Source organism: Lithobates pipiens, unplaced genomic scaffold, assembly GCF_037356315.1.
Source record: "Lithobates pipiens isolate NorthernLeopardFrog02 unplaced genomic scaffold, aLitPip1_a1.2 Scaffold_23, whole genome shotgun sequence".
In the NCBI taxonomy this organism is placed as follows: Eukaryota; Metazoa; Chordata; class Amphibia; order Anura; family Ranidae; genus Lithobates; species Lithobates pipiens.
Genome location: NW_027507785.1, coordinates 202,146,499 through 202,168,636, shown reverse-complemented (window position 1 = coordinate 202,168,636; position 22,138 = coordinate 202,146,499). Strand labels below are relative to the sequence as shown.

Here is a 22,138-nt window from a genome sequence, read left to right as displayed (position 1 = left end):
TGTGAAATCCATAGTTTCCATACACTGCACTGATGATGGTCAAAAAGCCTGAAACAGCTGCGTGCAGCTTGGAATAAATAGCTTTATAGTAATACGTTGTATCTGGATGTGCAGATGTCCAATGGGGCAAAAATAATTGATTTGCATGGCTTCACCTACTATCCTAAAATTAGGAATAATCCTCATATGTTTGGTATATGTAATGGATGAGGCATGTAAATATGTTCCAGTATAAGAAAGGTCTACTGTACTACTTTCTGATGACTTAAAAAATATTTTCAGGCCATTTAGTACTTATAGTATATGCCTCTATAAACAGTAATTAAGCATGAACATTGTTGAAACAATAATGTCACAACGCAGAAATAAGGGTTTGGTTAATAGTGTACTAAAGCACTTCAGGAGGGTAAAGGTTGACAAGGGCTGATTTTAAGGTATGCATTCATTGAGGTGTTCAGTCAATGAATGTTTGAATGCTCTCTACTATCATTCTGCTCAATTAATTTTTTTAGTATGGAGCTTAATCTGAAGGCATATGACAGAGGGAACAAGAGGAAAACTGATGCTGATATGAATTTAATCTAATAGAAGCAGGAAATGTGTGTAGCAGCTGACCTAGCCTGCCCGTAACCCATTAACCAAATGATTTATGTCTAGCAAGACTTGCCTTGAAAGCTCTGAAGTTAGAATTCAAGACTCAGAGGTCCGCTGCAGTCAAAAACTGAGATATGTTTTTTTAAAATACAGCAAGAAACAGCTTTGTTTCAGGTTATCCTGTACAACATTCGATTAAACAAAGTCATTGGTATGTGCTGCTAATTATTGGCAGAAACAGAAGTGACATTAAGCATCTATTAAGGTGCATCAAAAGATGCTTTTATTTGCTTTAGAGGAATTAGAACCTTTGCTATGTTCCTATTGCTGTCTGTGTTCCCACTGGGGATATTTGCCCTCTCTATTTGTCTAGGTAACCATTATCATCATAACTCAGTTTGAATACACATTTAACCATTGCACACATGTTAACATGTGTTGCATTAAGGCAACCATTTTGAATGTGCTATCAATACACAGAAATGGTCTAAAAAAAACAACATGCAGCCTTTTTTCTGAAGCAGAGCACCATAACACAGGGTAGTGTGAAACCATGAGTTGTGGTGCACTACAATGCATATGAATTGGAGCTGCTTTGCTATAGTAGGTTATGGTACCACAAGGGCACCACAACGTGCTAACACAGGTAGTGTTTGCCAACGTGCACTGTGGTAATGTACCTACTTCAAAGGTGTGTTTCAGCCTTAAAAATTAGATATCAAATTTATATTTATTGGAAATTCTCAGTTTTCCCCCTCCTTTGCCTAGGGAAAAAAAGTTAAAGTACAAGAAAAGACCAAGTCTAACTTTTTTCTTAAACAATGGGCCATGGATGCAGTCGCAGCTCTGGGAACTTCCAGCTGCTGTCAAGTGCTCCCTAAGCTGGAGCTGCAGAAACACATGACTGGATCACAGCAGATTAAAAATAGATAAGTACACCCGATCTTTTATTTTTTACAGGTTAGGTAGAATAGTTAGGAGGAGGTAAGAAGGAAAATTTTTGAGAATATTAAGATTTAGCCCCTGTACACACGGTCGGAGATTTCGACAACCAAATCCGTCGGATCTTGTCCGTCGGATTTTGCCCGTCGGATCTTGTCTGAAACTGTTGCATACACACGGTCGGACTAAGTTGACGAAAAATCCGATCATTCAGAACGTGATGACGTAATTTCGTTACGATGGGACTACGTTCAGGCTAGTAGCCAATAGCTTTGATGTAGGAATTTGATCTGAGCATGCGTGGCACTTGGTCCAATCAAAATTCTCTACACATGATTGGAGTATGTCCGATCGAACCAGTTGGTCGGAAAATATTTCCAACAAGTTGGAAAATTGGGTCCGACGGATATTCCGACGGAATCAGTCCAATGCATACCACACCAGTTGGATTATCCGACAACACAGTCCGATAGGACACATTCCGACGGATTCTCCGACCGTGTGTACAAGGGCTTAGACCTTTCTTCCACTGTAAGAAAAGTCATCCCAATGTGGCACAGACAGCAAAAAACTTTACAGGGGTTTTAACCATTCCATACTGTATGCAAATAAATAAAAAAACTAAAAACAAATTTGGATTTAGATGTATTTTAGTCAGTGATTAAAGAGTTTCTGTAAGGCTGGATTCACATCTATGTGTTTCCCCCTGTTGAATTTTCCATTAAAATCAATGAAAAGCATCAAATGCATGTGGGCACTTTTTTAACCTCTTTCTGCTGATGGGACACATATATGTGGCCTCTCGGCAGGTGGACTTTGGCGCAGAGAGGCTGCATATATGCAAACCTATGTAAACACTTTTCTGTGCTGAGAGTACATGCTCAGCACAGTTACCGGCGGGGATCGGAAAGCTCCCGATGCATACTCAGGAGCTTTCCAATTATGTGACTATTGTGACAGCCAATCACAGTGGTCACATGACCCGGATGCCCACCTCCCAGCATTTACAAGTTCTTAAAGAGCCGGGATTTAAGGGATAAGATGTTAAAAAGGGCACATAACTGCAGCAGCCCCCAAAAGCCCAAAGTTTTGGCCAAATCCTGAGCTGTTTGGCAGGCTAATCTCTGGGATTTTATTTCTACAGTCATAGGGAGGGAGGTGGGAGATAATGGCAAGTTTTTATTCTTGTGACATAGGGGTTGATTTATTAAAGATAAATACACTGTTCACTCTGCAAGAACACTTTCCTCAGAGCTTAATGAATGTGGGAAAGCTTTACTTTGCAAAGAAGACCCAATCAAGTGCAAGGAATACAAAAATAAAAAAAAACAGCATTTTGGCTTACATATAATTGGATGATGAAAGTCAGCAGAGCATCATCTCGTTCACTGGGTACAATTTCCTTGCAGAGTGCAAAGTTAACAGCCTATTTGCCTTTAGTAGATCAACTCCATAACTTCTTTAAAGCCCAACATTATTTGGACGGAGTGGTGAAGAGTTTGAACTTCTACCTAAGATTTAGTGTTGTTGGTGGCACCATTAAGGAGACCTCTCCTCACTTCCTGTTCCAGTGACAAAGGTGAGAGAGAAATCTCTCTACAGACAGTAGTAAAAATGTGTTCTTTAATTATTTTTATACTGTCTGTACCTTCTTGTCCCAGGAACCCCAATACTCCTCCTTTTTTGGCACAGTGATACAAAAATAATCAGAAATCCTCCCAGTGGGGGTCACATATAGCAAAACAAACGTGTAGAAGTTCTGACCCTTCCCCACTCATCAACTACCAAAACAATTTGTCTGAAGCTGCAGTCTATAAAAAGAATGGGATGTTTTGCAAGAATCCAAAGCTTTATATGCAGATTGTGGTGATGAAGTGAAAGCATGCTGCTTCTCCATGTCTCTGAATAGACAATGTCAGATGGCACATGCAATATATCATAGAATATTGCAGATTTGCATACAGCTCTCATCATTTTCTAAGCACCAATATGAGCATCAAACACGTCAAGCTTGCCTACTTTCATAGTATAATAGACACTGTATAATCAGCATGCAGCTTTACACTGACAGATTTGATTTAAGCGTTGAGCATATATGCATTAAAGGAAAACTATTTGTCAACATATCTTTTCTTGTTCTCTTTCACAGGTGTATCCAGCATGCCCAGCAGTGAGTACAATCTAACAGTTTGATGTACCATATTTCCTGTTCTCTCCAAACATCCATCAGAGACACACTACACAGCAAAGATAGGTGCAGTCTGCAGGGAAGATAGGATAATATTTGCTGCATTTCCATGTAAAATTGAATCAGAGAGAATAGAAGATACGTCTTATGACAGGTCTGACAGAATGCGGATCAGCTTGCCTGTATCAGGTTTTATTTGCCTGATATATTCTTCACAGGCACCGAGCAGAAGAATGAGGCAGACAAACGTACAGACACAGAGACAGACAGATAATGAAATCAGGGCAGATAGATAGATGAAGTAAACACATGGAAACAATCTATTTCAAACAATCATATTACCTTCACTGTAACAGGGTTTTATTTAAATAGACAATTCTAAGGGATACATTTTTTCTGCCAGTCCTAATCAGTCACATTTAAACATATATACGTTGTCATGCACATTCTCTGCATACGGCCATATGTAGAGAGCTTTATATAACGTTTTTTGGTGGATGTTTGGTGTTGGACTCCATACATTTTGCATGATATAGATGCTGCTTATTTTCTCCATTCCATTCAGTCCACCATGTTTATTGTGTCTGCTCATAACAGAACAAAGAATTGGGTCCCAAAGATTAGATCACTATTCAAGGTTATAGCAATTCAGCCCCATTCATCTAACCTAGCAATAGTCAACAACCAAGGCAACGTTCACTGACCTATCCACACTGATTCTCTAATTGTATCCACACTCCATAAAAAGTTTCACAACCTTTGGTATTTCAGTATGAATGGATGGAATTGGAATGATTTACTATAGGAGTAGAGATTGGTCACTTAGAAAGTTAAAGGGACACCAAATAATACTCTTATTCCCCAAAAATAATCTATACGCAGCCAATAAATAATGGCCCTTTAACCTCTTTTTCATTAAATAATTTCTTTTTTTTTTCACCTCCTTCCCAAACCTCTCTTTTCTCCACCCATATCTATTTGGTTGGAACAAGAAGTATATGTTAGTATATACTGCATAGTATAGTGCTGCATTTTCTTTGGTGGCATTTAATCTGAACTGTTTTTTTCTGGGCAAGAAAAAGATACTCTTTAAATTGGTGTAACTTTGAAAGTATGCTCATGCTTTATTTCCAAAATGGTTCATATACATTTAAGCCAGGCATACATGGATCAAAATTCAGCTGGTTCAGCAGGGATCATCCTAATTTCGATCGATATATGGGCAGGCTGATTGTACAGAAGTCGATCTTTTGACTGGCCAACTGGCCATAGACAGACAAATGTCTCACCAAGAATAACACCTGCCTGCCCTTAAACACATTGATTCAAAACCTAGACCTGCTGCAGTCTGCTACACAGACGTTGACAAGTTAGAAAAAGCTCTGTCTCTGATGCCGAGCTCTCCCTACAACCGTAGGCACTTATGGCTTTCTAGAGATGTCCTACAGTGCTTCATCCTTGTCCAATTGTAATGGTCACACTGGGACATCTTTGGCAGAGCTTGGACCTTATTTGATTACTTCGAGGGTGCTATATTCTGGGGTAAGATTATATCTGAATTTGGGAAATTATTAGTAAGTGGTTTCTAAGAATCAGTGTTTAAAGCATATCCATATGAACCTAAAAACAAAAATGGTATATACCATATAATGTAAAATAATCTTTTGTAGCATGCTAATCCTAATGATTCTGCTAGTAACACACTTCCTGTTCTAGGATAAGAACTCTCTCCCACCATACTGTATCAGGACTAGTGATGAGCTGACTACACCTGGGTTCAGTTCAAGGGCCTATCATCAAACAGTTAAAAAACATTTGGGAATTGCAAACTTTCACAGAACAACATTGAAATCTATAGTTCAAATATTCTGCTAACTAATTTTGCCCATTTGTAAGGCTAATAGGAAAGGTATTGTCCAATAAAGGGCATAGGGAGCTGGATACTGCGAAGGGGAACATGTACCAGTTAAAAAAAGACTTAAAGGGCAACAATACAAATGCACCCAACTCTTTGCATATACCATGCAAAAAAACAAAGAACAAAATAAAAAGGTAAGCAGCCCCCTCCCCCCAAAAACAAAACAAAACAAAAAACCTACACCAGATCTTTATCTCATCCTGGCTGTCCATAAAAAAAAGAAGAGAGGCAGCAAGCATGTGTCCCACTCTTACACCATACCAGGCTACATGCCCTCAACATGGAAGCGTGTCTTGCTGGGGGGATTCCTGGTTATTGAAGTCAAGGGTCTCATCCCCACATCTCTAGCCCAGAGGATGTGAAGTCTGTGGGGGTAAACTTACTGGAATCTGATAGGCCCCTTTTAAATAAGAGGAACCTCAAACATCTGGTCTCCTCTTATGTAAATGAGTAAGTGGTACCCCTGGTTACTCATTCATCAAAAAGTAAAATAGTAAATAAACGCACAAGTGGGATAGTTGTTGCTAGGTGCTAGGACACTGGTGACTGCATGGCCACATTTGAGCAACATCATCAGCCAGCATACCGAGCCTCATTGTTTACATTTAGCTGAATGAGTTGGGATGTGTTAGTGGTTTCCAGGGCACCAGCAGCCACTGGTATTTTAGTGAACACAGCCCAGAGCAGGAAGCTATCATTCATATGTGGTAATGATACTGATAATGATTCCCTGCACAGCCTCAGTTTCCCTGGGACAGGTGAGTGAACAGGTCGTTGAGTTCACCCATTCACCAAAGCGTGAACAGCTAATCCCTAATCAGACCAACAAAAACAGGACAGGACTACTGGCAACTTCCCCTGTCCTCTCCTCCATAACATAGATGAGCTTGGTCCTGTAGTCTTAACATTATAACTGATTAAAGTGCAGCACAAGCAGAGAGCACAGGAAGTTATTAGCTGGCAGGATCGACAGGTTTAATTTTGCATTTATTAAACAGATATAACAAAACTATTTTAATCGTATATTGAACAGACTGAAAGGTAGCAAGAAGATGAAGAGGTTCATTGTAAGGGTTTATGGACACTTTATCATAAGGTTGCATAAGGTTTCCTTACCCTTTGCCAGCACTCCCAAAGTAGGTGTAGTCCTCCTTCCCAAATTGTTATACTTACCTAGATCCTGTTTTGACGACAGCATCATTGTTTACATACATCTGGTGGCCAGCCTCGCATAAGTGTATGAAGCAGATCTGTGCTGTGTAAACGTTGGATCAAGAAGCAGATGGTGAGATGTAAACCATGTTGTGGGTTTCAGAGCAAGATCTGGTTAAGTATAGTAATTTGGGGGGTGGGTGAGCTAGACATATCAAGGGGTATGGGGGCAAAAGGCAAACCAGCAACACCTTATGATATCACATAGACATTGAGAGAATAACTCACATAACTAAATCCTGGCCTAAAAGTTTATTTTATTTCGTTTATTTTTTTCATGCAGTGCATATTACATTCCTATACAGAAATCAGTTACATGGTAGAACTTTGTTTAAGATACAATGCATATTCCATCTAAGTAGTCGTTTGGGGAATGTGCAAGGTCCTTCACTTTTGCACTTGTATAAATAACATTATAATATTTTCAGATATAGATATGCAGCTAAATATGTACCTGCACTTATTATTTCATTGACTAAATTAGCACAACCTGTCTTTTTATGACAGCTGTACAAGACAAAAAACGGAAGCAAACCATCACTGCAGGTAACAATTTTATGATCTATCTATCTATCTATATATGTATACTTATATATTTGCATATACTATCTTCTAGGATATATATCTATATATGTATACTTATATATGTGCACATACTATCTTTGTATTTCATCTAATGTTCTTTTTCATTTTGAAATTGTGTGAGATGGTCTATCTATATAAAATGAGTTAATGTACCGTATTTGTATTTTTTTCATCATCTGTGTACTTATCCACAAAGTTTGCAGATTTATTACTAATAGATGATTAGATCATGACATTCCCTGTGTATGATGTATTCATGCCTCTCCTTCATAATAATAGGAACTCTGTACAACCTGTGCTATAGAAGTAGAATTTTCGGAGCATTCTGTGGATAGATTGGGTGATCTGTGTGGCATGTGCATGTTATATAAGAATTTAATATGAAAGCCAGATTAAATACGTTAAATGTTTCCTTAAATGTAGCAAATTGTTGCATTCAAAAGGGTCTGAAATATATTATTTCTAAAATATTCAATCCGAAAAAGTTCTTTTACAAGTATACAGTCGTTTTGAGACTCTTCTCCCAATTGAATCCACATTACAGCTCGACATTCTCCTGATCCACTTATGTAAATGATCCCTTTGTGACTTTAGCACTAAATAATGACTCATAATTTCTCCCTGTCCCTGACACGCACAGCGCCTCCAAACTTTGATAGGATAAAGACGAATGCTTCTTTCCTAGACGTTGCAAACAGAAAGCAAGGTAGGCTGTTATATAGGTTAATTCATGGCTGATACAATCCATGTGATTGTTTTTATACTGTATAGGCAATAAAAGAATGAGGAACACTAGAGTTGTAGGTAGTAAATGAAGCAGAGTGTAGTTGAGGCCTCGATCAGACATTTGTCAATGTTTCATGAGTCTAGGTGAAACACTGAGGAATTTGAAAGGGAATGCATAGTTTTACCTTTACTATTTGAGATACACGTAAAAGAGATCAGCTTGATGTAAATATGTATGTTTTAGTATGTAATTATTTTTTTTATGATTTTCTATGTATAGTTTGAGATCATATATGTGTATGAGAAAAACTGTGTTTGCTCATTCAATACACAGTCTCCACTTCCTGCTTTGCAGTGCTACACCAAGGTGGTACTTTACTCCTCCTTACAGTGCACATGTGGGTGGGTGCAGCATGGCGCTGTGGCAGTAACACACACTCAGTTCAGATGCAGTTGAAAAAACTTGTATTAAAAGTTAAAGTACAACAGTTCACAACAAGCCCGGTGGAAGGATTCCCAACCAGGAAACACTCACGGGTGACAGCAGTGTGAAATGCACCCGGTCTCAGCCAAGCTGATAGCGAAAGTCTCGATAGGCATAATGCGATCTGGCCAGTCCTCACCTGAAACTTTTCCCTACTACTAATACTGTTCTTGAAAGCCTGATTACGTGTCCCTACATTACCCACAAGCTAGACCCAGGAGCCAGGGTCTTAAATAGACTCTGCCACACCTAAGATGGCTAGAAGAGTCACAAGGGTGGCCAGCATCCAACTGGATCGCTGCCCCAATGACACAGGAAACCAGAGAGGAACAATGTTGCTCTTGACTTCTTCTACCTCTACAATGCCGCTGTGGCTGAGCAACACCTGCAGTAGAGAAGGTGGACTGCACCTGCCTACACACATCTTTGGACGTGATTTAATTTAAAAAAATGGACAAGAGCTGGAAGAAATGGCTATAAAGATAAATGGTAGTACCCAAAAAGGTATGTTGTCCCTTTAAATAAAATGCAAATCAATGTGGAACATAAGTAAATGAATAATCATAAAAATGTGCCCAAAATGTAAAATATAAAATATAGCAATAAAATATTTAATGCATAACCACAAAGAGTGTCCGAAAATCATATACAACCATGAAAAATATGAAATATTTCAACAATGACCACAATAAAAATAAATAAATACATTTTGTTTAAAACGGTGTCCAAAATAAAAATGTGCAATAAATAAATATATAATTAAAATGGAAATCAAAGTTCATAAGTGTAATGGAAATTTGTAGGTTCTGTATATAATTGTATTCCATTTTATATGTATTGCACAATGCCCTCACTGTGCACATGGCACTAATAATGTTTTCAGTACATGTTTTGCTTTCTTTCGAGTCCTGATTAGAATTAGCCTTCCTATGTAATGCCCCTTGTTACCATAAACGTACAATCGTAATATTAATGTGATACCTACGTAATCATGTGTATAAAAACCTTCAAATGCATCATAATAAAGGAGAACAGTTATTTGGAAAGATGCTGAGCGTATCTTTTGTGTCTGTTCCCTGCTGCAGTAGTTATTATTAATTTGGAACCACTAATCAATATGAGGATAGGAGTTGCCTATCTATAAAATATCTATTTCAATAAGAGTGCACAATTAATGTGAAATGTGTAAAATCTGATCCAAGTAGAAAAATCTGTGGTGGCTGCACCTTCCACAATTAATAAAAATGTTCAGCAATTAGTAAAATCCGTAAAGATTACATGCTGGTATCCAGATGGGAGAATGGTGAAAACACAGCACACAACCCAGTGCTCCAAATCACTACCAGATAGGGTAATGCACTCCTCATGAAATATTGAGATTCCACACAAAGATCAGTTAGTGCTCAAATAGACCTGTGGCAACCCGGACTCCCACATCAATGGCTACATACCTGGAATGTGGCTCACAAGGAGATATCAATAAAAGAAGAACAACTCACTATCTGACAGTTAAAAACCATCTTTTTTTTACTAAAAATGCACTTACAGAGGTAGAAACAAAAAAACTGCTTAAAATTCTAGTCCTGCACTGCCAGACCTCAGTGGGTATAATGGCATCACGTGTCTGGTCCCACACAACGTGTTTCTCCTACACAGGCATCCTCAGGAGAAAAAGATAATTGCTGATTCACATGAGGGCTAACATTTGCCTGCTATGTGAGCATGATCTTTCAACTGATCTAAATAAGAATACACTCCGGTTAAATACATGTATTGCTGTTCCTGTTTGCAGTATGCACTGTATGTTCACAAAATATATTTTTGTGCCTTATATGTAGATATGTGGTATCATTGTATCAAGGACCATTTTTTTTTTCATTTAGTATGGCAGGGAAGGGGTTAGCCTGTCAGGTTTTTACTGCTAGGTACAGAAAAGTGTGGAATGGTGGGCCACTGGATCATGTCATTTTAGTGATTATTCTATAATAATAATAATATTACTACTCTTTGAGCCCTAGTGAAGGGTCGCCCTGTGAACTCCTGACACGTGATATCTCTAGCTGAAAGTGACTATTCATAATAAGATACTTCTGGACTTTTGTCATTTTCCTTACTGTGCATGAGGATTTTGATGCTGTCTGTGTTCTTGCTGGGAAGATGCACTCTTTCTGTTTGTCTTGATGACAACTGTCACTGGGACTGAGAAAGAAAAATAAATCTAGGCTTTCAATAGGAATACTTGCCCAGATGACAGCTGCCTAAGACAGGATTTCCCTTACTCGTCACCTTCTGTAGTGTCTAGACATAGAAAGTAAAGGGAATTCTTTCCAATGGAACACAAACAGCATAGAAACGTAGGTTTTGACCATTCTTAAGCCCTGGTTCACACTGGAGCGTTTTGACATGGGATTTGACATGTCAAATTGCATGTCAAATTGGCGACAATTGCCTTCAAAGGCACCGTCCTAATCGGTACGATGCCGCATCTGTGGAGCTGCACAGATTTCAATAAGTAGTTTCTGTACTACTTTTTGCGATTTTGGAGTTCAGAAACCTGCACAGATGTCTCTGAAATTGCGGCTGAAATCGGAACTGACATGCAGGAGTGAAATCGATTGCATTCCCACAGCTCAGTGTGAACCTGGGCTAAAACTAAAAAAAAATTCACGTGGATTGTGGGGTCCTCTGTCATGCATACACTATACTTTTATTTTTAATTTTCATCATTTTTGAATAGGCCAGAAATAGTCAGTCTTGGTTATGTGCACCTCTATGAACATGGGTAAATATTGCAGGAACACATGTGATTTTTTGGCCTGGTTGTGGGCCCATTGCTGTAACAACAAATAGTAAATCAAATCCTGCTCTGAAAATCACGCACTCCCTCTTTGGGTGCTATCTCAACAGTTATTAAGCAGGGAGGTTCAATGAAACACATAGTTCTACTGGATGGCCTTACCTTTCCGTTATTTAACACAGTAAAAATTAGGCAATTAAAGCATGTATTAATGTGAAGTCACAAAGAAAATCACTTTAAAGTAGAATTCATGCTTAAGGCTTAAGCCCCCTCCCACTCCCCAACACCTATACTACCTTGTTTCCGTGAAAATAAGACCTCGTATGATTGCTGCAATATAAGCCCTACCCCCCAAATAAGCCCTAGTTAAAGTCCTTGTAGGTCTTATTTTCAGGGTATGGTTTATTTTCGGGGAAACATTGTAGGGCTTATTTGGGGGGTAGGGCTTATATTACAGACATCACCGACATTCACGCTAGGTCTTATTTTCGGGGAAACAGGTTAGTTAACCTGTGTAAAAAAGATGCATATACTTACCTATTTTCAGCCCACTCTGGTTTGGTCATGCTATCCCACCATGTGTCAGCCAATGATAGCTGCAGGGGAGAAGAAAGATTGCACCACGGGAGCCTATGGTTGACGTCACAGCTCCGGGTTCTCATAGATGTTGTCAGGTGCTCTCTCCATTCCCCTGCAGCCATCACTGGCTGACAGGGGATCATATCAGGGAACCAGAGCAGGCTGAAAATAGGTAAGTATATACATCTTCAGTTAGTTAGTATAGGTGTTAGGAGGGGGGCATTTTTAAGCTTAGTTAGTTAATGTAAACAAGCAATGACAACTCAACATATGTGCTCATTGCAAATGCAGTATATTTTCCCCTCAAAAATAAGTTTTTTAAAAGACTAAAATAAACAGGTTTCCTCTCCAATGAGGAGAGAGTGGGGGCAGGGCGGAAGCATGCTCTGGAGCAGCGGCTCAGGAGCAAGCTTGCTAGGGTGCCGCCATAGCAAGCTGCTTGCTATGGGGGCACTAGGCATGAGGGAGGGGCCTGGAGCACCAGCATGGGACCTGGGAAGAAAAGGATTGGGGCTGCTTTGTGCAAAACCACTGCACAGAGCAGGTAAGTATAAGATATTTGTTATTTAAAAAAAAAAAAAAAAAAGCTGAACTCTTAATAGCACTTTAATCTTTTGAAAAATCAACCTGTTTATCTAATTTAGCATTTCATTTTAAATATCCAACATTTTCACATTTCCAGTATAATTGCGCTAAACTGATTATAGGTCTATGACACAGATTTTCCACTTTAAACATTTATTCACAAGCCACTGTAAAAATAGAGAAAGGCATACTATTACATATTAGTCATGATGACGATAAAACACAAACATATATCTCAATGCCTAAAAATTTAACTCTTACCGCCCAGTTCAGATGTCGCATAGCCAGAACGAGTGTTCCGACTTGCGATTTTAAAAGTTCTATTTACACTTTTTTTCACATATCACGCATTGGGCAGCCTATTCACTTCAATGGGCTGCCATATGCATGTTTGTTGCCCACAAGAAGCTTCTACTCCTACTCTAGGGTGACAAGCTTAGTGCAATCTTTAAATGTGTGTTTGGTGTGCAATTAAGATTAATGGTACCCAAGCACGCACGTTGTGCATTTAGAAGTGATTTGGAATTGTGGGCAGAATCACATCAATTCTGCCCGCAGTTCCAAATTGACAAGTGTGAATGGGGCCTGTGAGTTGCAGGTAATCTAAATCCGTGCAGTTTGTATACACAACCCAATTTCAAGAAAGTTGGGACGTTGTGTAAAATCTATATAAAAACAAAATGCATTGGTTTGTAAATCTCATAAACCCATATTTTATTCACAATAGAACATAGAAAACATATCAAATGTTTAAACTATGAAAATATACAATTTTAAGAAATAAATAAGTTGATTTTGAAATTAATGGCAGCAACACATCTCAAAAAAGTTGGGACAGGTCCATGTTTGTCAGGGTGTTGCATTCTTCTTTTAGCAACACTCTAACAAACATCTGGGAACTGAGACAAGTTGCTGGAGTTTTGGGGGAGGAATGTTGTCCCATTCTCAAATATTTTCAATTAGTAAAAGGTCTGGACTGCAGGCAGACCAGTTAAGCACCTGGACTCTTCTACAACAAAGCCATACTGTTATCATAGATGTAGTATATTGTTTAGCATTGTTCTGCAAGGTTTTCTCTGCAAAAATACATCATCTAGATGGGAGTATTTACTAAAACCTGGATATATCCTTCAGCATCAAGATAGCTCTCCTCTTTAGTCCAAAGGATGTGGTGCCCATGGTTACCAAAAAGAAGCTTGAACTTGGCCCAGAGAAGATGGTGGCATTTCTAGATCAAATTCCGATATGGCTACTTCTTTGCTTGATAGAGTTTAAACATGCATTTTTGGATGGCACAGCTAACTGTGTTCACAGACAATGATTTCATGCCTGCTTTTAATGCAGTGCTGTCTGAGGGTTCAAAGATCACAGGCATTCAATATTGCAATTTGGCCTTGAACACAGGGATTTCTCCAGATTCTCAGAATCTTTTGATGGTATTATGTACTGTAAATGATGATATATTTAAAGTCTTTGTAATTTTACATCGAGCAACATTATTCTGAAATTGTTTGACAATTCTTTACAGATTGGTGAACCTCTGCCCATCTTTACTTCTGAGACAATCTGACTCTTTAAGATGCACTTTTTATACCCACTTATATTACCCACTTGTTACTAATTAGCTTAATTAGTTGCAAAATGTTCTTCCAGCTCTTCCTTGTGATTACCATTTGCTTTGCCAGCTTTGTGTTGCCTTGGGTAACTTTTTTGAGACGTGTTGCTGCCATCAATTTCAAAATTATCATTTTTTTTCTTAAAATGGTACATTTTCTCAGTTTAAAGATTTTTTTTTTTCTACTGGGAATAAAATATGGGTTTATAAGATTTCTAAATCATTTAATTTAGTTTTTATGTTGATTTTACACAGTATCCCAACTTTGTTGGAATTGGGGTTGTTCAAACATGTACACAGTAAGCCAAATAAAATCCAACAAATAATGCACCAAAATTTAAAGTATAAATACAGGCAAAACTTTTTTTTTTCATTTTTGATAGGGGTTATAAATCTTCCTTGCTCTATCAGATTTTTATTTGCCATCTGTGTCCCATTTCGAAGATTTTCCTTCACATCATGTCCCATAGCCAAACAGGAAGTAAGAGGAAATCCCTGCAAATTAAGGGAATTCTTTGGGGAACACCAGGTCACCAGAACTAGTGTCCCCATTAGAAGATTTCCCTGGATGTTCTGGAGTTTTACTTAATGGACCTGCATTCACCAACAGGTAGGTATCACTGTTCAATAGAGACTGATGTATAAACTATATTATTTACATTTTTATTTATATATGTGCTTAATTAGTATACCTTTGATAGCTATTTTGTAGACAATGTTCATATACTGTACATTGTCTAGACAATTTTTATGCTTGAAGAAGCTTCAGTTGTGTATTGTTTGTGTTGCCCTTCAGATTTCTTCTACCTGTTTGATAATGCAGCAGATAACAGAGTAATTATAACAAATTGATAGATGATGGTAGATGTAGCATGCCATATGCAACATGAGCCCCGGCAGAACAAGATGATGAAGAACTAGATCTTCTTACATTTTATTATTGGCCAAGATACACTGATACTTTTTCCAAAGAGAGGATAAACTGGGTGACTTTATAGCAGTGTAAGAATTGTAAACTTGACAAATCAATTCCCACCATTATGATATAATGATTTTTTTCTGCGTTATTGTATTAATAGATTTCTGTGTGTTATATATGTGTTGTACATGGCATTACATTCAAACTTCAGGTCAGGATACTACTAATGAGGGGGCTGTCTTTTTGATGCAGCCAGGTCTAGGTGTTTAAATTAATTTTTTTTAAGGGAAAGTTCCCATTTAGAAAACCTTATACAATAAGTTAGTTGTTAGGCTTAGTTGTCAGGCTTTGATCTTTTTTGTGTAATGCATTCTGCTAAATGCTGTGATTACTGAGCAGATCATATTACCCTTTGCTGACGTAATGTTTTTTATTTTTTTTTGCTAAGCACATGACCTAAAAAGTTGCTTTCTTTTACTTTGCGCTACTTTTACTTGTAAAATATTAAGACGGACAAGATATCCATTTTAACCAGCTTATGAAAAAAAAAAAACAACTGTGTCTGGCTTAGTTACAAAATGTACTATGTTACCTTTGCAAAAGGAACAGGTATATGATTGAAGAAGAACATGATATTGCTAATTCACTTGACAAGTGACTTTCTTAAAAAGGACATTTAGTTAACACCGGGTTAGCAGGCAAGTATTAAATGGTGTAGAATCAAAGGAAATATAGTTAAATTCTTGAAAGTTTCTGTTTTTTGTACACGGTACGCGACAACATGCGTCAACCCTTATTAAAAAGTATACAACTTTGAAAATGTAAAGTGATGTTAAAGGATCAAAAAAATTAGAAAAATGCATTTCATGGAGAAAATGCGTGGGAATGCTGAATAGCATTAAAACTGCCCCATCATATTGCCACCATCAAAACTGCCCCATCATATTCCTCTATTATAAGTCAGTACTCTGCAATCTGAGATGCTCCAGCCGCCTCCCCCCACTGCCCATCACTGTGTATAAGAAGCTTTGGTAACCATGGAAACAAAACAGACAACAAAAGCCTGGATGCCTTAAATTAATTAAATTTTCTGAAAAGGTCACTAAACTTAAACAGCTTTTTCACAAAAACTGTAGAAGATATCAAACTGAAAAGATATAGCCAGATAGCCGAATATTTTGTGAACTTTTTAAAGTTTGTTTGGCTTCTGTAGGTGAAAGTATGAAGGAGCTGAAACGTTTGGTAGCGGAAGAAGATTTTAAAGATTTTAAGCATGCTCTCATTGACTTCAATGTTAAAAAAGTGTTAAAAAGCTTAATACTTTTAAAAGTATAAATAGTAGAAAAAAAGTTGAAGAAGTCCCATCATCAGCTGAAAGAGCTGAACATTTTAAAAGTTGAATAGCTTTAATAAGTATGCAGAAGTTACACAGAGCCAAAAAACGTACGGAATAATAAAATTAAAAAGATTAATAAAAACAAATAACAATAGTCGGACTGCTAAAGCATTCCCACTAAAAACAAAACATAATACAAACATGTTATATTTACCTGGTCTGTGCAATGGTTTTGCACAGAGCAACCACAATCCTATTCTGGGGTCCTCTGCCGGTGCTCCTGGCTCCCCCTGCCTTTAAGTACCTCCACCAAGCTGCTTGCTAGGGAAGGTAGTGGTGCGGGCTCACTCCTGAGTAGGGATGAGCTTCGAGTTCGAGTCGAACTCATGTTTGACTCTAATATTGCCTGTTTCGGCAGACAGTGATCAATTTGGTGTGTTCGCGGCAAATTCGAAAAGCCGCAGAACACCCTGTACAAGTCTATAGGAGAAATCTAAAGTGATCATTTTAAAGGCTAATATGCAAGTTATTGTCCTAAAAAGTGTTTGGGGACCTGGGTCCGGCCCCAGGGGACATGTATCAATGCAAAAAAAAGTTTTAAAAACTGCAGTTTTTTCGGGAGCAATGATTTTAATAATGCTTAAAGTGAAACAATAAATGTGTAATATTCCTTTAAATTTCATACCTGGGGAGTGTCTATAGTATGCCTGTGAAGGGGCGCACGTTTCCCATGCTTAGAACTGTCCCTGCACAAAGTGTAATTTCTGCAGGAAAAAAAGTAATTTAAAATCACTTGCGGCTATAATGAATTGTCGGCTGCAATACAGAGAACAGTCATTGAAAGTCATTGATAAAAAAAAATAAAGCGTGGGGTTCCCCCAAATTCAATTACCAGGCCCTTCAGGTCTGATATTGATATTAAGGGGAACCCTGCGTCAATTTTTTTTTTAAATGACGTGTTGTTTCCCCAAATATCCAAACCAGACCCCTTATCTGAGCACGCAACCTGGCAGGCCGCTGGAAAAGAGGGTGGGACGAGAGAGCGCGCCTCACCCTCCTGAACCCTACCAAGCCACATGCCCTCAACATTGGGAGGATGTTTTGGGGGTTTGTGACCCCTCAAAGCACCTTATCCCCATGTTGATAAGGATAAGGGCCTCATCCCCACAACCCTGGCCAATGGTTGTGGGGGTCTGCGGGTGGGAGGCTGTTACATCAGAGGGGGGTGGGGTCACCCACACGTCATTGGGGAAGCCAGGCTTTCCTACTTGGGGCGGGGTCAGCTGACGGGTGGCCCCGCCCTCCTCATATAAGAAATGTCAGGCTGCCGGGATCCCCGCAGTGTCTCCGCCAGTAGACAGAGGATGGATGCGCTACACTGGAGGGAGAGATCACCCGTAGCTGGATCAGATTAGCGATCGCTGGACCCCGGAGAGATGATCATCCGTCGCTGGATAGCAAGAGTGGATTACCACCGCTGGAATCTTTTTTTTATTTTTTTTATTTTTAATAAAGGACTTTTACAATGGTGTATGTGTCTTTCTTAACATTCTTTTACACTTTCTTTGTGAAATGGTAGGGGTTCTTGTGTACCCCCTTACAATTTCAAACGGGGGGACGGGATCTGGGGGTCCCTTTGTTAAAGCCCCCCACCCGTAGACCCCCACAACCACCAGCCGGGGTTGTGGGGATGAGGCCCTTGTCCTCATCAACATGGGGGCAAGGTGCTCACAGACCCCCAAAGCATCCTCCCAATGTTGAGGGCATGTGGCCTGGTACGGTTCAGGAGGGGAGACGCTCTCTCGTCCCCTCCCCCCGAAGGGTCTGGTATGGATATTTGGGGGGAACCCCACGTAATTTTTTTTTATATTTGACGCGAGCTTCCCCTTAATATCCATACCAGACCTGAAGGGCCTGATAATTGAATTTGGGGGAACCTCACGCTTTTTTTTTATCAATGACTTTCAAAGACTGTTCTCTGTATTACGGGGAGCCGACAATTCAAATATAGCCGCTAGTGATTTTAAATGACTTTTTTCATGCAGAAATGACACTTTGTGCAGGGACAGTTCTAAGCACGGGAAACATGCACCCCTTTACAGGCATACTGTAGACACCCCCAGGTACGAAATTTAAAGGAATATTACACTTTTATTGTTTCACTTTAAGCATTATTAAAATCACTGCTCCTGAAAAAACTGACATTTTTAAAACTTTTTTTGCATTGATACATGTCCCCTGGGGCAGGACCCAGGTCCCCAAACACTTTTTAGGACAATAACTTGCATATTAGCCTTTAAAATTAGCACTTTCGATTTTGAACCTTCGAGTCCCATAGACTTTAATAGGGTTCTAAAGTTCACACAAAGTTTAGGTCTGTTCGCAGGTTCTGGTGCGAACCGGAGGTGTTCAGCTCATCCTTACTCCTGAGCCACACTGTATGCATTTATTGATAGACACAGTGTGGCTGAACCCAGCCCTCCACTTCTCCATCACTGAATTATATTGACTGCAGCAGAAGCCATTGGCTTCCTCTGCTCTCACTGAGTCTATTGAGGAGGGATAAAGAGAGAGCAGGGACACTGCTCTCAGGCATGGCACTGGACCGAGATTGAGCCCAAGTAAATATTTAGGGGGAACAGGGGGGAGCTTTTCCTAAAAGTTTTTTTTTTTACCTTAATGCAGAGGTTGCATTAGGGTAAAATACCTTTAGCCTTTACCACCTCTTCAGAATTGTATTATCAGTGCTGACAATGTCACAAAGCAGCCCTCCAGTACATATCCAACCCCACCCTATGTTCGAGGACAAGTCCTCCCTCTCCCAGAGCACCCCCCAAGCACATATCTGACTTCCCAATCCACCAATCCTTCTAGCATGAGTCCTCCCCCCTCCCAAAGCACCTCAATACATATCCAACCTTCCCTCACTCCACTTTCAAGCACAAGCCCTCTCCCCTCTCAGAGCACCCCAGAACATATATCAGACCCCCCTCCACCCCACCTTCTAGCACCAGTCCTCTCCCCATCAAAATCTCCCCCCAAGTACATATATGACCCCCCTCCACCTCACTTTCTAGCACAAGTCCTCTACTCTCCCAAAGAACCTCCCAGCACATATCTGAAGCCTGCATTTTATTTAACCATGACCCTTAAGCTCCTTAACACTCTAAGGCTGGTTCACACCCACTTTTTGCAGGGTTATACCTCCCTCAAGTGTCCCTAATTCTAAAGTTGTAAAGAAGGGGTATAAATATTGTATTCTTATCTACACAAATGTGGGCTACATTGTGTCCCAATTGGCAGTCTATCAGTCTTGGGTACAATGAATTTGGTATATTGTGTTAAGTGAAAACATTTGAACGCCATGTATTTTGGGAGTCCAAAAAAATGAAATGCACAAACCCAGAATATTTTGTATCACACAAAAAATTATTTACTGCATCCATAAAAAGTAACGCAAAGCTTTTGCCTAAACATATTCGCAAACATTATCTGAACTTAATACTTGAAATCCAAAGTTTAATTTGAGAACCTACACTAGTCATAACTGGAACATACTCCTAAATTTACCCTAAATCAAACTCTTTTATTTAAAACAAACCTATCTTTAGCCTATTCTAGCCAAGGCAACAGGTCCTCTTTATAAGAAGCCCAGTTTGGTACCTGTACTTACTCTCTCCATACTCAGCTGCTTACTCTCCCTGTGCTCTAAAAAAGCAAAACTTTCACAGGGCTCAAAAAGCTTCTCCTTGTCCCATGGAACAGCGCTCTGGGCTGACAAATGTGTCACATTTTCTGTCATTCCTTGAAATATTAGTTTTTTTTCAGAGCATTAACCTGAAAACTGCATTAAACCCAAAAACAAAAATCCAATAAGTTGCAGCTTACCAATCCTGGTGACGGTGGTTGCATTCATTTTGTTTTTTGTTCTTTGTTTTCTTTTTTTTCCCTAATTTTTTTGGCTTTTTTGCTAAATTTTTAGCAGGTGATCCAACCAGTAACACACTTCATGCATTGGAGTTTCTCCTCTCTACAGGAGGAGCAACCTTAGGATAGCAGCATTATCAAACTGTGGAGATTGTAGGGTTGGAAGCACTAGCAGATATTGATGGACTTGATTAAGAAATTAAAGCAGAATTCCAGATAACACTTTAAATGCAGTTACAGCTTACAGCTTTGAGATAAATGTTCAAATGTTCTACATGAATGAATAAAAGCTGCCCATTGTAAGCACCCCTGTCAGTGTGAAATGGCTTGTCTCAACTCTCTAGCTAATATTTTATCTGGACAGCTTGTCCTGTTAAGGGAAAATTAAATATACAGAATAACAGACTTACTGAAGGGATCACTAAGTGAAAATAAATGAAAGGGGCTCAATAAAGAAAGCAAACGTACCAAGAATTTGTAATATGCAATACATTATGTTCTAAAAAATTAAATTGTATCAACAGTAGGCTATGAATTGTAACGTCTGAGTTAATGGTTGAATAAACTAGCACACATATACAAATTGACAAGCATTGCCAGTAAAGATAAGTAACTTGTTTGGTTACACGAGTATCTTCCTTATGGCATAAAAAGAGGTTTATGTTTGCTTTTTAAATGACTAACTGGAAATTCACCTGATAAAGCAAAAATGAAAAAAAGGAGCACCAAGTTGTGAGCTGCTCTGATAATCCCAAGAGATGTACCAGGGAATTGTAAAACCCTGCAGCTCTTTTATGAATTTTGAGCTGCTGAGCACCAAGGGATTCCATTATATACAAGAAATTCTTGTCTTCTCATCATCCACAGCTTTGTTTGGTTAAGTGAGCTAAGTGAGTTTTTGGTGCAATAAGGGGTCATGAAAACCTACGCCGTTCATAGAAATGAAAGCTGGTTGAAAACAAAGGAATTTTTGTTGCCATTGTACGTTTTCATAATAAGTAGACTCTTTGTAATGTGCTTCATGACAATGTTAAAGTGCAAAGGCAGAGTGGAATTGCCAGTGATGTAATACAGTTTGGTGTTACCAATCAAATAGCAGCACTTATCACTGCAATGCTGGTAGTCGGATTCTGATTTTCCATTTGCCACTTTACATCGGACTAAATAATAACTGACATTCTTATGGCTTTATCCAGAAATGTGCCACCAATGTTATGTTTATACAGTAACTTATAGTAACCAATAGGAAGTTATTTTTATTGGTTTGTCCAGTCAGGGGCTGCTTCACAACAACTGGAGCAGAGAAAACATGGTTTGGTTCTAAGGAAGAATAGAGGCCACCATAATTGAAGCCATTTTCTCTACAACACCTGATCCACATTTGGTGGACTTTTATAGCTGCTGTGTCCCAATTGATATGAATAGGAATGATTGCACAGGGATGCATGGGGCACCTGTGCATTGCCATGCAGATAAACACAGCCCTCGCACGGGCTTACCCTGTAGTAAACTTATGTGAATGACGCCTTAAAGTTTTACTAAACCCAGGACCCTACGTTCACTATATCTAGTCTCTCACAGTACACAGAACATGGAAGTGCAATTATTTTAGTAAATATAAACTGCTAAATATCTTTTCTAACCAGCGGTATATAGCAGTGAATTCTATCAGTGACAGACTAAGCACCGGTTAAAGCTTGTAGGAGGAGTTTTCATTATTCTCTGACTGTC

General features: G+C 39.0%; 1 protein-coding gene across 8 annotated transcripts in view; it reads left to right on the top strand.

Annotated features, from left to right (window-relative positions):
- NTNG1 (netrin G1) overlaps positions 1-22,138 on the top strand; it is a 411,337-nt gene that overhangs the window by 291,964 nt on the left and 97,235 nt on the right. For 3 of the 8 annotated variants that reach the window (XM_077452777.1, XM_077452780.1, XM_077452781.1), the window contains exons 5-7: positions 3,686-3,706; positions 7,362-7,400; positions 8,080-8,145. In XM_077452777.1, the coding sequence (XP_077308903.1) occupies positions 3,686-3,706; positions 7,362-7,400; positions 8,080-8,145 (126 nt within the window). The remainder of the gene's footprint in view (positions 1-3,685; positions 3,707-7,361; positions 7,401-8,079; positions 8,146-22,138) is intronic. The other 5 variants (XM_077452778.1, XM_077452782.1, XM_077452784.1 and 2 more) reach the window with 2 other exon arrangements.